We start from the raw sequence: 19,495 nt of genomic DNA, 5'->3' as shown, positions 1-19,495 counted from the left end.
AAATAGATTTCTCTAATACAAATTTAAGATTTCAATTTTTTATATAGCAAGAAAAATCATATGAAATTGCATCAATTTTGACAATACTTTATGAAAATATCTATTTTTTCACAGCTCCAAAAACGCCCATTTCTGACGCCCTCTTAAAACGCCCTTTCAAAAAAATTATATAATCAAAACATCAAAACAAAATATAAAATCGGTTTTTGGTTTTGCGTTGTGGTGACTTTGTAACCTTGTGTGTCATCTTTCTTCCATCCTTACCTACTCAATAATGGGATCAATTATATCTGTTGTTGGTCCATACCATAGACCAATTACTATAGTTTTATCAACAGCCCTGGTTGGTGGAGCTCATTTTCTTACAAGTGCAAAAAATACCTCTTCAGCGCTTGTTGATTTGGGACATCTTGGCTCTTTTGCAGTATGGTTTGGATCACAATTTTGGGTTACATTTGTTGCAGGTATACATATTTTTATCAATTTGGAGATTGGGCTGTAAAAATATAAGACCTTACTAGACTCTCCCACTCAATACGTCAATACAATGGAAAATGATGCGATGACCATCAGAAACCAATTGATGGATCATGGATTATATTATCGATTGATGATTCCTATTATCAACAAAAGAAAGACAATTGCTAATCAGGTTGGGCCGGGCCAATTTGTATTTGTATTTGGTTGAGTTGCAGAAGGCTTTAGAGGTGTATTCTCGCAACTATAATAAACGCTTACCACTTACTAATGAGCGTCCTGTCAGCACCCTTGAACTGACTACCCAATTCCCCTCACATGGCATGGGTTGACCCGGGCGAAGGAACGTTCACTTGCCAAGTGAACTGGTGTGAGTGGGAATCAAACCCTGGCCTCCTGCACAGAAGCCAAGGTCGACTACTACTATACCACGGCACCACCACAATGGCTGAGTGTGGTTTTAGGTTGGGTAGATTGGCTAAAGTTTGCTGGTTGGCTTAAGTGTTGTTAGTTGTTGATAAACTAGTTGTTTTATTGGCTGTGTTGACAGGTATATAGGTGTTGCTGTTGGCTAATACTACTAAAGCAAGAAGGTGAAAGGCTGAAAGTGTGTAGATAATTTTGGGTAAAGCTGGCTGGTTGGCTAGCTAAAACTGCTTAAAATATTTCTTGCAGGTGTTATTCAATAGTCGCTCCTCCTCCTTAAGAAGGGTTCTTTGCCTATTGATTGATCCATTATTGACAGTTAGTCACACTAGCGTCCCACCATAATGCGTATCAAAGATTAATGCTGCGAAAGGGCTATATCGTTTACTTGACTTCTAAAGGGATTCATGAAAAAATAACCCAGCACTTTTTAATGAAATTAACATTTTCAAAAACTATGGGAAATTGCCTAAAATTTGAGCCATATAGGAAAAAATTTGAGCCAAGCAAACCTTGAAAACGAATTTGAAAATCAACTTCCCAAGAAAAAGATCTACGGGGGAGACGGAATCCACCTAGATCTGCACACCGCAGGATAGGATATTTCCCAGAAATTTCACTGGACCTCAAACATTGACTCATTTACATGTGCAGAATTATTTTTACATTAGCGTAGATAAACATGTCCTTAAAAATCAAAGCGTCTCGGGAATTGAGTGACAAAATTTGGTTGGTTGATATTCTAGTTCTATTGAATTATCACATCTGTTTAAAATCACGAAAATGTACATTTTGGTGAATTTAAACATAAAGAATAAAATAAAATAAAAAGTTAAAAACATTAGCGCAAGATGTTCTAAGACGCTGGTAAAAATGTGGAAAGCACAAAAGTAGGTGTAGACTCAAAATGTCAAAGTGTAAGAGTCTGATTGCTGCACATTTGCATATATTTTTCCTACTATGTTAGTGATAATTAGCATTATTTTCATGCAGAAATTTCGTTTCTATCCTATTGGGAGAGCAGGCTTCGTCATTTAAAAATTCTAGGCGTGTCAATCACACTCCTAAACCATTAATTTTAGGAGTTTCAGGCATGTGATAAGGTGTGTGATGCACTACTTTTAACTGTAAACTCAAAATTTAATGTGTGTGATTTATCACTCTCCTAAGAGGCTTTTAGATATTTGTGGAGGCATGCGCGTGCTATCGCACGCCTCAAACAATGCAGCCTGGGAGGGCTGGTGTAGGCAGTGTTTTTAATGGAGCTGCTTGTATTCAGATTTGTCAAATGAAGCACTTTCAAAAGGGTAACAGAAGGAGCATAAAATATCTGATTTTATGCTATGTCAACCAACCCTATCAAACCAACTCTTGTAATGAAACCATCAAATTCTGATGATGTATTTTGTTGCTGAATTATTATGTTTTATACTATTCTTTTTATTTATGCTAAGGTTTGACTATGGTCACAATACTTCCACGTAACTGGTTTGCCAAAGTACAACGTGTTTTATTTGATCATTATTTCTTGGGAGGTGTTCTTATGAACAGTGCAATGTTATCAACTTTCATGATCAAACATCCATTCTCGACTTGGCATGGTCAAACTTCTGTCATGGTACGGATTTCATAAATTACAACCTCTCTGACAAAATTATTTTGTGAAGTCACTACAATGAAGCATTCACATAATACTTTAATGGGATTGATTTCACGGGCATTAAATTTTGCAGATTTAGCGAAATTTGAAAAAGTCTATTCTGTAAAATCTCTTTGAATTAAATTCCAAAAATGTCAAAAAAACACTTTTAACATGTTTACTGCCATCAAAAAAGCGCTAATAATGCATATTTCACAAACAACATGCATAGTTTGGCAGTGAAATAGCAAAATAGCACAAAATCGTGAAAATATTATCTCACAACAATAGAGTCATCTGCAAAATTGAGTCCCTGCAATCTTAAAATTTTGAGGATGAGCTCAACCGCGAAAATTAATCCCATGAAAGTTGGTTATAAGCTGGTCTTTGTCTGTTTAGCTTCTTAATTAATTTCCTCACCTTTACTGAGAAACACTGATTGGATAGATTATTATTCTTCACTTGTAACTCACTTGTAACCAGAGAGAAAAGACTATTTTTGGTGATTCCACTCTTTCTCATTTTATCTTGGAATTAGAGGTTGGTAGCTGACACTACACTGATTTATGGTAAGACATTTGACATAATTTTTAGAATTTGTATTTTGTTGGTTTAGTGAATTCGTTTCACATCATCTTCATCTTTTTTTTAATAAACAGGGAAACGGTTTGATTGCTAGTTTGGCTTGTGTTGGTATGAATTGTTTTCTTGTGAAGCCTTGGGTGACAAATACCAGTAAAATCATGCAAGATTTTGAAGGAGATCGTGGCTTGGGAAATGAACCTGGATCTATTAAAGATAAAAACATTTTGACTGACCCAAAATATGTTGTAATCAAGAAAGAGTTTGTGAAAGCTCACTCACTTTCAGCTATATTGAATCTTTTTAACATGTGCTTCTCTACATACCATCTTTGGTATTTAGGAAGTCATATTTCTTTTTAGAATTTATCCATCATATTTACACTCTTAATTTGTAGTTAGGTTTTTACTTTAATTTCAAGTTTGTATACAAAGAAAGAGTGTCAATGGTTTTAAATAAATTTTGTTTGTTTTTTTGATAAGCTTTGTTGATATTTTTTTGTATTTTTAGATAATGTAGAATTTTAATCTAATATTTCAGTATGTTTTCAAAACAACTTTATGTTGACTTATATTAACTGACATACCTAGTTTTTTGTGATTTCAAACACGCTTTAAATCAAAAGCTATTAGAACAAAAATTGCCATTATTAGTGTACTTAACTAACTTCATGTTAACAAGAAATTTCCACTCTGCAAGCAAACTTTAGGGAAGAAATTTTTGTGGAAAGAAATTTTGGCGGAAAGAAATTTTGGTGGATTTGGCGGATTTTGCTGAAATTTTTCACTATTTCAGACTATTTAGGCCCTAAATTGGGGCATTAAATTCCCTCTGAAAAACTTTTTTGTGCCATCCGCCAAAATTTATTCCCTTAAGGTATTATTTTAAAATTCTATTTTGATTTTTTACACAGTAATTCTTTAAAAAAAAAATGGATAAAATAATTACCGACAGAATCTACAGGAAAATGTTTTTAATGAATGACCTTGAAGGTGAAACAGATGTACATCATAAACTTTTCCATAATCATCATAATTATAAATATATGATTACTGGGCCAAAGCAATGTGGTAAGACCTCCTTACTATTCGAAATGGCTTTCAGAGCGGCTGAACAGGATTTTGACGTACTTTTTATCAGTTGTAATCCAATTCAGAAATTACCACATTTCCATGGCTGCAGACAGAAACCATCAACAGATGTATTGGATAAAATACAAATTGTCTATCCAAAGACTCTGAAAGAATGTTTATGTTTATTGAATGGACTTACGCATACACAAACAAATCATTACCAACTAATTGTAGTGGATGACTTGGATGTATTGATTTCTACGCAAAGAGCAAATATGATTCAAACATGTTCTACTTTGATATCTCAAGTCATTGATATTGTTGCATTTTCATCTAAATTGACAGGGTGAGTTCTGTGTTTAAAGCTTATTTCTGGGAATAGTGAAATATCTGTTATACTTTATTACATGAAAATAAATATGGAAGTATTTAACACGAATTGAAATTTTTTGTGTTAATAGAAACCCCCTTGATTAAAACCAGCCGTGGGGTCATTGAAAAAGCAAATAAAATTTGTGTTAATTTTCGCGTGTTAATTTCAAGGCCGTTAAATACTTCCATATTTATTTTGTTCATGTAATAAGGTAGTTTATTCTGTCAGCCTCCAAATGATAACAGATCTGAGAAAAAACTGTTTTTAATATTAATAAATCAAGCTCGTACATATTGTTTTTTTATTATGTCTTTGTTTATCATAAAATTTTTCTGCCAATTAGCTGTGTGAAAAAAATCCGCAAAATCTGAAAAATCATCGGAAATTGCAAGGAACAAAGGTCAAAAATGGGACAAAATTAACACCATACATGAAACTGCATTTCTAAGAAAGTTTCTCTTGCAATTAAAATACTTTTCTTTTCTTAGAGTCGCTACCATGTTGATGTGCACTATATGCTCAGATATCGCACAATACCAATCATTGATCGATATCATTAATTTATGGATACAGAACGAGATAAAGTTCTTCAGACCAATTTCCAGACAGGCAGCAAATAAAGAAATATTTCATTTAAAATGTCATACTAAGAATTCTTCTTTGGCTGTTCAATCTGATAGCGATGTTGTAGGTATTCGTGCCACCTTTATAGATGGAAGAATATTTTTTGAATGAGATTTTTTTATGATAGGCTCACGAGATTAAATTATTGGTTTTCTCAAATTTTTGCCTTTTTCTTTAAAAACAAACTCTCACAATAATTAATTTTCCAAAATTCCTGCACTCATGATAGGGTATATTTTTTAAAGATCTCAAATTTTTGCCTTTTTCTTTAAAAACAAACTCTCACAATAATTAATTCAACAGAAGAACCCACACAAAATTTTCCAAAATTCCTGTTACACTTTTGATAGAGTATATATTTTTGAAGATATTGTTATTTTTATTTTTGTAGATATATTGTGATTATATTTATTTGCTAGTTTTCTGATTCTAAAATAAAAGATATAATTTTTCGGAATTATTAGTTGAATATTAATTTTTGGGTGAAGTGATATATTTTGCTTTAATAACCTGGAGATGGGAACCATCATATTTTTACTATTATTCATTTTATATATTTTTCAGATGAAATAAAAAGAGAAAAAAATCACAATCAGAAACACATGAAAACACAACAAAATGATGCGTAAAAGCAGACAAGAAGAAGAAGAAGAAAAGAAAACTGAAGAAGAATCAACAATAGAATCAATTTCTTTTTCATCTACAGACAAAAATATGTTTGGCTTAAACAAGAAAACGTTTGTCATGTACATGACGCATTTTAATATTGTGCTTTATGCGTTATGTTATTGGATACAAATTGGAGTATTACCGGTATGTTGATGTGTCTTTCAGTTTTTATAAGAACCAGTACACACGATACGTCACTTTTTCAATTGTTTAAGTGACGTATTGGGTGGAACATTTTAAAAGTTCTCAGAAGACTTTCCAGTGGTGCATATCATGAATACAAAGCTTAGTGTTTATAACATAACTTGTGTTTCTTTCTCTCAGTATTTGACCAGAAAACTTGGTGTGGACACACAAACATTTGGTATACTACAATCAACATTCGCTTTTGTTCAACTTTGTGGTGGGCCTGTCTACGGGCGTTTTGGCGATTTATTTGGTGGCAAATACTCCCTGATATTAGCCTTCTTTGCATGTTTCACAAGTTATGGATTATTAGCTGTTGCAGCGAGTATTCCGGTCCTGTTTTTATCACGCTTACCGTCAATTGCTATGCATTGTATGCAAGGTAAGGATAAAAATTGAATCTCAATCAATTATCACTTATTTATGGCCTTCATGTTTCAAATTAATTCTTTTAAAACAAAACGCTAAGATTTCGAAAAGTCTATTCGACTCTTTTTTGCAGCGAATGGGAAATTGTCATTCATTTTAAAAGAAAAGTTTATATTTTTCATCTGCAGGTTCACAGATGGTCCTAACAGACATCACTTCTGACAATGGTAAGGTCATCTTATTCTGTATGTCATTAGACTTTTTCCAAAAAAAATTGTGCAGCCCTAGTCCCTTACTCCCATTTTTGATGGTTCTTATAGCGCTTGTAGCACCTATAGCACTTGTTTATGTCCAGTGTAATCAAGAAGTGATGCAAGTGACTCCCGGGGGGTGGGGGCACTGACCTTGACGGCCAATGGGAACGTTCCGCTGGAGTTTGAAAAATGGACCCTGTCAGATATGAATATTTGGCAAATTTGAGAAAAATCGAATTTCTTTGACAAAAATTTCAAAATTTTTTCTTTTTGAAAATTTTGAAATTTTCTTGTGGTACTATATCGAATTTCCTAAGGTGGAAATGTATTTCCTAAATGGGGGTCTTGACCCCTCTAGAGACTAACGTCCAAATTTTTTTTTCTCTTTACAGAACGCGCAAGTGCTATTGGTCGTCTCGGTGTATCTTACGGCGTTGGCATGGTGATCGGCCCACTCATGGGTGGGTTTATTACCGACCGCTTTTCAGAGCAGACGGCCGCCGCAACGGCCGCTTTCGGTTCCATTGTCAGTATTGTATTGGTGGTTTTATTCATACCGGCAAACACAAAACTCATTAAAGAGGTTGACGAAAAGACAGAGATTAAAGGTTTGTTGATGTACGCAATATTTTGAGTAGTCTTTACAAAAAATTCCCATGCTAGAAGCCAAGGCTAGGCGCTAGCTTTCGTATTTTCTCAGTCTCCTTAAAATGTCTCCTTGTGGTTTTCAGTATAATTTGTGAACCGGTTTTTGTTTGATGGGCTATTCCAGAAATAGTCTGTATCCCCTATGTTGAGGAGGTGTGACGTCCAGGGTGGTCTGGAAAATAAAAAATGCAGGGTGGTCAGTAAAATTGGATAGAAAATCCAGTGTGGTCAGTATAACGAGCTCGAAAATCCAGGGTGGTTCAAAAAATGGGAGAAATAAATCCAAGGGGTCCTGAAAAATAAAGAAAAAATCCAGGGGGAACGTCTTTTTGAAAAAAGACCTCCTCAACATAGGGGGTACAATTTTTTTCTGGAATAGCCCATTGTTGCTTAGCTAAATTTCGTTTTCAGCCTCAAATTATGCTTGGTCACATCAACGATGTAAAAATAATAGATAACCAACTTGCCTTGATTCTCAAAAAACACCCGTGTTACGGTTGTAAAAATATTAATGACATTTTGCATCGTAAAAAGTGCAATTAATTAAAAACTTGCTTCATTTGCAACCTTCTATTGGACAGAATCGATCACGTGATGTATATTTTTCCAAAATTTGGGTTAGAAAAAGTGTATTTTCCTATAGGCAGCCTCACAGAAGGAATTTTTTAATTAGATATTATTGTTCTATAAACATTCATCTATTTATTTTGTATCAGGTAACCTTCATGCACTTTTCATTCGTGAGATATCGCACTTCAAATCACACATATATTTTTCAGATAACAGCATTTTATGAGCGTTTATTTATCCAGATGAAGATTAAGTGGTATCAGGCCGATCCGTAGTCAATTTGTCTAAAGATTGGTACCTTTATCTTTTGAAAATAATTCCAAAATTTGCAGTATAAATAACAATTCAAATTTTCTATCAATTCAGTGGATGTCAAAAAGTGTGTCAAAATCTAGCTAAAAGCATAACACGCACTGCACACAGAGCTTTTTAAAGGAGTGCTCATTTCAATAGGAAAACAATGGTTGTTCTCTTGGGAGAAGTGCCTTCTAGAGGTAGTTGGTTATCTATTATTTTTACATCGTTGGTCACATACTTACTCGAAAGCAACATATTCTTACGTTTTTTATTTTAGAATTATTCGTTGTCTCCCTCCCTATCTCATCGATCCCATTTTCAAACTAAAATTTGAATGATGAATTTTACCAGCTTTGAGCTATGCTTTTGCACTGTGCCTATTTTATTGCAAAATTTGCGCCTTTCTATGCTTATAAACGTTATGGTTCTATAAGAAAAAGAGTGAACTGAAATCCTCCATGATCTTATTAAACTTCTTAGATTTCTAAGAGTTTCTACGAATTCATTTTAAAAAATATTCTTGTTTCCGCGTTTACTGGGAAATTTTTATCAACATTTCGATTTGGCGTATTTCAATTTATAGCTCAGGTGTCAGACGTAATCTGTAACTACAATCATGGACAAAATTATCTGAGACAAAGCGGATTTTCCTGTGAAATTTTAAACACCACAAATGATTTTTAAGCGCGTTAAACTACAGTTGGAAAGTAGAGTTTTAACTCTGAGTTTTAACATAAGACTTAAAGTCTTGGGACCTTAGGATCTGAGGATTTAAAAGCTCAATTAATTTGCTCCAATAAGGTTTGGAACATAGCCTAAAAACCACCGAACCCCTCCAAAATCGAAATATTCAATGAAAAAAAGTGGAAGTACTAAAATAGCAATTCTCGCCCGAATTTTAGAGATTCTGAAAAACGTTAAAATTCACTAAAATCTCAATATGTATCGACCATGATTGTAGTCATACAGATGCCTGATTGCAAACAGCTCTCGATGTGCCTCGCTTTGACGCTTCCAATCAGATTTAAAGAATGTGTTTTTCGTCAAATACGTGAAATTCACTTTTTTGTTGTTCTGATTAAACCAGAAGGATTGTGAAGGTTTCTAGTTGCTCTTGGAAATAGTACAAAATGTTATTTAGCCTTTGATAACGACACATTCTTATTGAATTGGGCATTGGAAAAGTCTTCGGCAAAGAAAAACATGTTTTTACCGAGTGAAAAAAAGTTAGAGCTTAGAACATATTTACAATGCTGCAACAAATGCCCTAAATAAAAAGATTAATGACGACCGCATGATCCCCGATGATGATGGTCTTTCAATTATTAACCAACGAGTCTTCGGCAAGACTGATGTAATTAAAAATAACGCCCTATTTAAGTTATCTTAAATTATGATAACTTTGAGCGAGCTTTACGTGTAGAAATTTCAAAGAGTGCACGGTTCAAATATTCTCGTGTATTTCTCTTCGGTTTTAAAAGTATGATGTAAAGTTTGCTGCCATAAAATATCAAAACAAATAACAAATTAGCAATGGTTATAATCAACACACGAGCAACTATTTTGATGTCTTTGTCTTGCTTAAGAAATTGGAATGGAAAATAGGTCATGTATGTCATGATACTTGTAAACGATGAATAAACGATTGGCATTGCTTCATTGAAAGGTCCTGGAAGATTACGACCACGATAAGCTTGGACAGTTGAGATCAAATGTAAAGCTATGACCAAAATGATTTGAATATTGTAGTGTGAATGAGTCTTGCATCGGTATATTTTCTTATATTCAGAATGGTCGAATTCAAGCTCTGTGTTGACTTCACTGTATACAGTACTCATTGCCAACGCTGAGGAGTCGACCATTAACAAGACCGACACCAGAAATATTTGAGAAATCAAAATATTTCTTTTCTGCTTTTTATTCAAACGAAGTTTCGAATTGAAGGCTAATAAAAGACTTTGACATTTAATGAAAATCAATGTGTATGGCGAAAACACCAGCATTGAAGTGACCAACAGCTCCATCAAACATGTCTCTGGTGTTGTTCTGAAGATTGTAAATTGCAAAGGGATGAAGAGAAATAACAATACCATTGAAAGTCCATGGACGAGCATGATGTTGAAATTTGATCCTAACACGATCACTGTTTTCCTATATCTTACGAAAACCACCATTGAGAAGAATGTAAAAATAATTCCAATACAGCAAAATGTGATCATGATTTTTAATCCAGTCTGGTTGTGGAATGTTAAATATTGGTCAATGTAAGGGTCATAACAAGCATTTCTCTTTTCGGTGGAAAGTGTCAGCTTTGGACATTGTGAACAGAAACTGTGTAGTTTTGTATCATTGGGTTGAAAGTGATTGACAGGACATTGCCGACAGCTCCATCCAATAGAATCATTGCTCCATATTCCAAGCCTGTCTTTAGGAAGTGTACCAAAGTAGTTCCCAGTGCCTTTTTGGCAACGAACGATTGAGCATGATTTTAACTCTTCTTTATGCTTTAATAATCGGTTTGTTCCTGGGATAAACTTGAAACTCGTTTTGTAATCTTTTGTGAACGAGAATCGAACCATATATGGATCTCTCATTTCGTTTGACGTCATTCGTGTTCGTTTTATCAACCCTCTTTTGAATCTGTCGAAACCTAATGGTAACCAACCTTGGAAATTTTTAATAATTTGAATTAATTTTATGAAATGGTTTTCAAATGCACTCATACAATTATAAACAGTCATTCTCTTATTTCTTGTCAAGCGTGTCAAGTTAAAGTGTTGAGTAATGTGTAAAAAAACACCCTCCATATCAATGGGTTTGGCTTTCTTTTTAAAAGTCTGTATTTCAAATTCGTTGATTCCGATACTAGGTTCATGGCCTTTTGGCATATTTTCTTGGTGTAAGTCCAATACCCAAAAAAATTGAGTTTTAACTTTTTTTGTTATGTTGTTTATTGTCATATAGTTGGTAAGATGTTGTAGAAATTTTACACTGTCTCTTGGCCTTCCGATGAGTACTGATAAGTGAGTGTCCTCAATTGAAGCGATATACTCAAAAACTGGATCAGTGCTAATGTTGGTAGCTGTTACATTTAAATGATAAAATCTGGGACACAATTTTAACATTTTGGCTTTCTTGTCTAAGATATTCTTAAAGGTGTTATATTCCAAATTGTATAAAAGTGACCGGCTCTCCAAATATATAACTGCGAAATTTCGGATTTGTTCTAGACTAGCTGTCGGACGTCGTCCACCTAAGTTATTGAAGCTTGTTGCTGTTTGATTGTTGATTAAGAAGAGTAGATTTCGTGCGTTTACATCAAAAGCTCCTCCGTTACTGTGTATATTTTGTTCGCTGACGTCGTTCGAGATTCGTACTTCGGTATTTACCAACCAAACAACGAAGTCATCAGCCAAAAAGATTCCTTGTAATAATTTTGAAATTTCTTTTGATGCGTGTATGATAACTAGTAAAATTCTTGAAGTGTGTTCCCAAGATATGATGGTCCTTTTGTTCCATTGGGGAGGGTCGTGTGTTTTATTGGATACAAAATAACTCTGGTTTAGTTTCAAGTTCATTGCAATTCTAGATGCTTCGTCTGATTGACAAAAATTTATTACTTGATATTCAAAATCATTCATGGTTAGCAAGCCATCCATTCTATCGAATTCCCTTTCTCTTATGAATTCATTCCAATTCAATTTCTTGTTTTGATAAGCAAATTCAACAGTAGTTTGACAAATATTCGATTGAGTTATATTCACATCTCCTGGACATTGTTGATAAAGTCCAACAATGATCATTGGTTCATTTCCTGGTCCCAATGTTCTCGATAATAAAATCTCACACATGCAAAATGCGAACAAGAATGCAAGTAATGTTAGCAGACCCATTCTTCAAGCTTTCACACAAAGTAAAATATAGTTGCTGATCCCAGACTTGAATAAAACTTGTTATGTATAAACTTAAGGTTAAAATATGAATCAGTTATAGCTCTAAGCTCTAGGGCTTCCTTTTGGAGAGTGTTTTAAGTACTGAGCGAGGTGATAGATATGACATTTTAAAATTCGCCCCTTCACCAAACACTTACTATAGTTTTCATCTTGATTCTTCTATCCTACATATAAAGTTTAATTGTTAATGAAACCCTCAAATAAAGAAAATACTTTTTATTTTTTAACAGGACTTTTAAAAGTGAAAAATGACAGAGATGTACTTTTTATAAGAACATTTTCATGATTCAAAACGGTTCTTAATATTGGCGTGAATTTAATACATAAAATCTGAGCCTCAAGTTTTAGGTATTCTTAAGATTGTTATGTACTTCTAAGACAACAATTCTTGATATGCGTAAGTCATTTTTCTAGTGGAAACACCCGAAAAAAGCCGGGATTTGACCCCCTCTCTGTTACTAAAAATAGAAACACGGAGGTCAAAATCCGGCTTTTTTTGAGTGCTTCCGTTGAAAATATGACGTCATCTTGACTTACTCAAGAATAAGTTGCTTTTTGGTTTAAAACAAATGTGACTAGGATCTACTGTTTGTGTTTGTGACTGAATTTTGTTTTGTTATGATTGTTTCGCACTTCAAACTTCCTTATTGATATTCATCCAAAATCTTGTGGATAATCAAAGCGGCCCATCAACCTGGGCAGATCTCTTACTGTGCTATAGCTTTTACGTGTCATGCGTGGAATAATCGGAATATTCTCGGAGATTAGTATACTGCATACTGCATACTTATGTAGACCTAAAAAGCACAAGGACATGCACTCTCGCAATCTTTTATTTCGATTCATCAATCGTTGATGTAAAATTTTAGTGCTAATAAAACTGTTTTTGCCGAAAGGACTTCAAAGACTAACCTTCATAAAAGTACATGTTTCAGGCTCAGGTTTATGAATTTTTTTTGTCAATAACTAAATATGTACCGGCAAACTTTACAATCGAAAGCTATCTTAATTACAAGTTTTAATAACACAGAAATTAAAATAGAAACCGTACATTTCTAATTCTTGATTTTTGTTATAATAAAGATTCATCATATGAGGGAGTTAATCTTGCATTTACTAAAAATAGACAAAAAGAACGACACATTTTTTAAAAGAACGACAAATTTTAAAACAACGGCAAATTTTAAAAAAGAACGACAAATTTCGACATCCACAACTTCGACCCCGGATAAATTGTCCGCCCTAATGTTTTGATTCCTCTTTATTTATTGCGAAGATTGACGACTTGTGGTTTTAAAGTACGACAAACTACGCATGCGTGTTATACTGCAGGATTCTTCACAGACTTTATATACACTATTTTTATAAGAAAAAACAAAACGAAAATGGGCAAAAGGAAATAACGCTGAATCATTGTATTTTAAGCAAATTAAGTTCAAGTTAGTCAAAATAGGGTATCAAGCTTAAAATATCACAGTTTTGTCCTAGAAATGAGCACAGAATATGGAGTAGTATTTAGGCTCAAAGTGTCAAAACCGTCGAGCCTGACCAAAAATTTATTCTTATAAAAAAAGAGTGCGCACCATTCTTTTAAAAGGTCATATCTGGACATAAAAAGTACACGTCATAATAATCTATCATAGTGTTCAATGGGCTATTCCAGAAAACCCTCTTAGTGTGGTCGTGTTACAAAAGTACAGGCTGTTTGTAGGAAAAAAATAATATATAGCTGAAACTTTCTCCAGACCTTCTCTATAGGATGCTTATGCCTCAGGAAAAAATCCCCTAAAATCCCACTGGTGGAACATCCCTTTTTTGGGCAATTTCTTTTTTCCCCAGGCAAAACCCTAAGGTCAAAATTTTTTGAAAATTTCAAACTCTTTTTGAGACAACATCATGTATACCATTCGAAAGCTCTCAAAAAACTATATAGAAGACTTTTAGACGGGTATAGCCGATTTCATTACCTAACTCGAGATAATTCACGCAGATGATGCAATTTTTGGTCAATTCAGAAAACCCTCTATGATGAGGAGGTTGACGTCCAGGGTGGTCTAGAAAATTAAAAATCCAGTCTGATTATCGAGTATTAGAATCCAGGATCAGTAAATGAGGTTGAAAATCCAGGATGGTCAATAGAACGAGGTCGAAAATCCATAGGTGGTTTGAAAATAAGACGTCCGCGGTTTAGAGCTTAACGTTTGTAGTGGATCGTCTTTTTTAATAAACGACTTTTTTTTTAAGGAGCAGTTCTTCAAATTGCATCAATTTGTACCTTAATTGGATTTCGATTGAATCAACTTTCGCGAATTTCCAATTCTAAGATGAGGGTTTTTGCTAAAATCTCTGGGAAAATGAAAGGAATTAGGTTTAACAAGAAGCAGATTTGCGAAATTTTGTCCAAGCAAAAATTTTAGATTCTCAATTCGCTAAAAAAAGCCCGCTGAAAAAAGTCAAATTTTATCCATTTTGGTAGTTCACTAAATTTTGATATATATAGATAAGATTTGTACAACTCACGACTTGAACATCGGAAGTACAACTGAATCACCGAGTTTTTTTAACTCCGGTTAAGGAGTTTCTTAAAATCAGTGTTTTTCATTTGTAATTGTGCGTAAATCCGATCAATACATAGATCAATAGCCATAGTCGGGTTCGATTTCCCGATCTTTCTGGTTTGATTTCCCGATTCGGTTTGCGTTTGCGCTCGCACTAACTAGGATATACTCTTCTACATTTTATGTCAGACATATTAAGAAAGGCTGACCCATGACAATTACCGGAGTTTGCAGCCGTCATTACGGCTATTTAATTTCCCAGTTAACAATATTTACTTCCCGTTCTTCCACAGTGGCATCCGGTGCCGTGTTCGATTTCAAGAAATATTCATCAATCTTCGCCGCTCCAAACTTCTTGTATGTGTTCATGATCAAAGTGATATCAGCTGTTCCTATTGGTATCTTACAAGCTATGTTTTCCGTTGTGGCAATGGATTTTTTTCACTTGGATGCAAAAGGCAATGGTCTCGTCTTGTCGTACGTTGGTATCATGGGAATGGTGAGTTTGGAATAAGACCATGTTCGCACGTGACGGTTCGTTCCGCACCGAAACGGAATGAAGCCATTCTATTGGTTAGAAGTGACGTAACACTTGAATGTAGCCAATAGAATGGCTTCATTTCGTTTCGGAGCGAAACGGAACCGTCACGTGCGAACATGGCCTTTTGTGGGTTACGTCACTTCTGACCAATAGAATGGCTTCATTTAGTTTCAGTATTAGAATTCATTGGTAATGGATGAACGTGGTTAAAAATCTTGTTTTTAACGTATTTTGTGTGCCTATTTAACGTTCCCACAGTTCCTTCAGGTGCCTCCTATTTATGAAATGTGAATAACAAATTCACAGATCCCTAACATGAGATGGACTGCTCTCTTTCATTCTATAAACAACAGTTTATTTTTTGCTAATTCTTCGACCAGCCAAATATTTTTCATTTTAGCTGGTCCAAGGATTCATTGTTGGATTCTTAACGAAACGATATTCTGATAATGTTCTGATCAACTATTCCATAATCTTGTTGACTGCTTCTTACTTTATCATGGTGAGTCATCTCAGTTTCTTGTAAATTCAAATCTTATAAATTTCTTACTTCTAAGAACCTCAGAAACACAACTTTTCCTATTTCTACATAGCAGCTTTGCTTATATCACAGTTCCTACAAACGGGCAACTTCATAGCTTCTTGTTGGTCCAGTTATCACAGATTTATAAAGCCCGAAGGGCTAGATGTCGTGCTTTTAGCCATCGCTGGCCAAAAAAATAGATTATCGCAAAAAATATTGTTGGTATTGTTTTCGAAAACTCGCGAAACTTCTGATTGGTAAAGCGCTGAAATTCTATTGAAATGTCGCGTTACCTAGGTAGGATTTCCTACCATACCACGGCATACTTTTCAGCCGAAGCACGACCAGTTATTAGTGCCTGACTCCCCATAATCAAATTGAATTCATTGGACAGTTATGTTATAGAGTGGAGATTATGTTAAAATACAGGTGTCGAGAACATGAAAAATGTATCGAAAACATGAAAAATGTATCTATATCCACTTTGGTTCTTATGTATCTGTCAATTTTATTCCTTTTTCTGCTAGTTGACATTCACGCCTTTGATATTCATAATTATGCATTTCATTTTGCTAGGTATTTGTCAATAGCATTACGTCATTTCTGATCGTTCTCGTTCCGCTGACAGTGGCAGGCGCCATCTTGAGCGTCATCATCACCAGTGTGGTCACAAAAACTGTGCCTGGTGAGGATACAGGCGCTGCCTTAGGTAAGAAAGTGTTAAATGAATGAATGAGTGAATGAATGAATGAATGAAAAATGTTTGATTGGTTTAACAAAAAATTGTTTGAGTTTTTCCAGGAGAGCGATTTTTAATTAAGTTATTTTCTGAATAGACCTTTTCATAAAGTACGTCACGAACATCACTTGCCTCGTATTCAAACAATTACCATGGTGATTATATCCCTTGAGACATTAAATGATATTTTATGAATAGAAAGTAGTTTTAATAAAATCCGCTGGGAGTTAATCACCATGGCAATAATTTCAAAACGAGGCAAGTGATGTTTGTGACGTAATTTATTAAAAGGTCTATCTATCAAGAGATCGTGATGTTGACAGCATGTTGACAGGTGCTAATTAAGGTGTGGATTAAGTATTCAAGGATATTTTATTGGTTTTATTATAATAGCGAATTTTTTGTATGTGTTTTTCGGCGACTGAGACGGTTAGTTTCTGATTTGTCTAGATCCGGACTGACTGAGGGCGACGGTAAATCTGCACTTTTATCGTCCTTGATTTTGCGGGTCAAAACTGCGGGTTATTCCAAAACGCTTCAGTCACTCTACCGTCCTCAAAAGTGCAAATGCATAAACTCGCTATCGTCTATTTCATGCCCAGTTTTTTAATTGAAAGACATCAGATTGCTAATATCTTTTCAACATTTATTACAGGTTTACTAATGGCAACACATTCCTTGATAAGGACCGTTTCACCTACTATCGGAGGCTTTTTGTACGGCTATTTGGGATTTCCAGTTTTCGGTGTAGTTGGGGCCTTAGTAAATGGAGGACTGGCTTTTTATTTGTTTAATTATGGCAAAGATACGATCATGAAAAAGGGGGATTCTTGAACTGGGAAAACTCGTAAAACTGGATTCTTGATTCGACCAATCTGACAGAATCTGTAAGAATTTTTCGGGTTTATTATATATTTTTACTATTATATTAAATTTCTTTTATATGATCTGAATTTAGGATAATCATCTTTTTTTAGAATATTCTCAGATAAAACTTTTAGAGAAATTCGTGCCATTTTCAGACACTTTAAAGACAGGTTTTTAGCAAAATTTTTGATCGCAATTGATATGATACCTAAGTTGTTTTTTTTAAACCAAAAAAAACGTCCTAATCGTCAAATTTTCATAGATTTGAAAGCATCATTTTATGTCAATTTTATCACATTTTTATATGGATAGAAAATTTGCTTATTTTTAAATTCAAGTATTTATTTATCATAATTGAAAGTCATTAGTTTTGTAGTTATTTAATTAGTATTTTTGTTTTTTTATCAGGTGGGAATTTAAGGGCTTAAGGGTTTTGTTTTCAAATAAGACTGATTTTGTTTGCCCACTCATCAATTTTGATTCATAAGTTTTTTCACACTGAATTGACACGGATGTGGAGCAAGATCGGTCAAAAAGAGGAAGAGAAAAACAGTTTTCGTTCATATCAGCGCAATATAGCAATAGGGAGACATCGTCCTAATATGAGATATGTGTCTGATATGAAACGTCGCCGTTCACTTATGTGTTCTAGCAAGCTAGACGACTAATAATTCAGACATAATAGAAATAAAGCAAAAAAGTAATGGAGGGAACAACTTTAGTAATTTTAGTTTATGCAAACTAAATCCCGTAACAATAACAATAATCGTATTATTATCATATAACGCCTATAATTCTGTATTGCACGCATTATGAACGACTCCAGTCTATTACGGTGAAAACTAGTTTCGATCAGCAATTCCGCCCCTTCAATTTTTTTCGTTCTTTCTAGTCCGTGGTAATTTTCCGGGGGTCAGGATTCGATTATCAGTTAGGGTCAGGGTTGCAAGTAACGGCTTGTCACTGTGCCGGGTGCATACTCGGCGCCTTGGGCCCCGCAGGGTTGCTAGTAACGGCTCGAATTGCAGACAGTGAAATCTTTTCACAGGAGCGAGGATATGTTTTTGTGTCATTTGCATTTTCTGCGGGAATCAAATTTCGTCATGTTTCAATTTGATGCTTCAAGAGGGGTAAATTATTGAGAAAGTTTTTTCTGGAAGAGCATATTTTCACCACAATAGGGTTTTATTTTATTTAAGTACGAAATAGGTGAAAATTATATTTTGATATTCTTGAAGGTAGAAGCAATGTAATATACAATACTGGAAAAGTTATATTTTCAATACTGGAAACATATTGCTTAGTGAATACACTTTTAGTCGATTTTCTTGTGCTAAAAGGAAAGGATCTACGTAGTTAAGTTCAAACTCCCGAAAAGTGGCAAGAGTTGGAATTCTTGGATGGGAAATCGCCACTCGTTTCCCATATTTTAAACACGTGGCCCACACAAGCACCATATTGAAAGTGAAATCTATCACCAGATTTCGAAAAATATTCCCCGTGAAAAAAGAAGAAAGCGCTAGATTCAATCTGTTATTCCTAATGCGACACAAATCTTAACTTGTTTTGCTTAAGAAAGTTAAGATTTATCTCAAACCCTTCGGATCCTAAACCATCAATATGGTCTGTACATGTTGAATTTATTTAGTCCGTGCCACTAATTTGTTCGGTTATGTGCCGTCAAAAAACGGATCCATGCTGCTTCTGGTTCTAATTACTTCAATTACGAATTTACTTTGTTAATATCTAGAACTCTTCCGGGTCTGCACAGGGTACTTTGGGTATTTCTCGTTTTCTCAAAAATGTTGCTACTATCAAACTGGATAAGAATCGGGTCTTCCATCATCTTCGGACCCCAAGCAATCTGTTTCAACAACTAGTCAACCGGGAAAGGTTTCATTAAAAGGAAGCACAACGCTGTTTTTAGCTTTGGCTATTTTTGGTAAGCGTCTTTTAAAACATCGATACAAAATTTTCCAGAAATGACAAGCTACATGCTGAATGGACGTACCCGAAGGCTAATGGAATAAGAAACAAGACGACTTAAAGTCGAAAATTTCGCCTAGAATTTAAACTATATAGGAAAAACAAGAAGTAGAGATTGAAGCCAATTTGAAATCTACTTTA

At 34.4% G+C, this 19,495-nt stretch overlaps 2 protein-coding genes across 2 annotated transcripts; both read left to right on the top strand.

Moving 5' to 3' along the window:
- Positions 1-204: 204 nt before the first annotated feature.
- LOC136803200 (transmembrane protein 205-like) lies at positions 205-3,705 on the top strand. The gene is made up of 3 exons (XM_067059933.1): positions 205-464; positions 2,358-2,521; positions 3,202-3,705. Exons 1-3 carry the CDS (start codon positions 275-277, stop codon positions 3,484-3,486), a joined length of 639 nt encoding a protein of 212 aa, XP_066916034.1. The 5' UTR covers positions 205-274; the 3' UTR covers positions 3,487-3,705.
- A 2,057-nt stretch (positions 3,706-5,762) lies between these two features.
- LOC136803199 (solute carrier family 22 member 18-like) lies at positions 5,763-18,686 on the top strand. Its single transcript, XM_067059932.1, has 8 exons — positions 5,763-6,007; positions 6,188-6,431; positions 6,607-6,645; positions 7,065-7,280; positions 14,992-15,197; positions 15,640-15,741; positions 16,339-16,471; positions 17,157-18,686. The coding sequence occupies exons 1-8, from the start codon at positions 5,813-5,815 to the stop codon at positions 17,333-17,335; spliced, it is 1,314 nt and encodes a 437-aa protein (XP_066916033.1). The 5' UTR covers positions 5,763-5,812; the 3' UTR covers positions 17,336-18,686.
- The last annotated feature ends 809 nt before the right edge of the window (positions 18,687-19,495 follow it).

Source organism: Clytia hemisphaerica, unplaced genomic scaffold, assembly GCF_902728285.1.
Source record: "Clytia hemisphaerica strain Z4C2 unplaced genomic scaffold, Clytia hemisphaerica genome assembly, whole genome shotgun sequence".
NCBI classification, from domain to species: domain Eukaryota; kingdom Metazoa; phylum Cnidaria; class Hydrozoa; order Leptothecata; family Clytiidae; genus Clytia; species Clytia hemisphaerica.
Note: the sequence above shows the minus strand (reverse complement) of the source record. Positions and strands in the feature narration are given on the sequence as shown.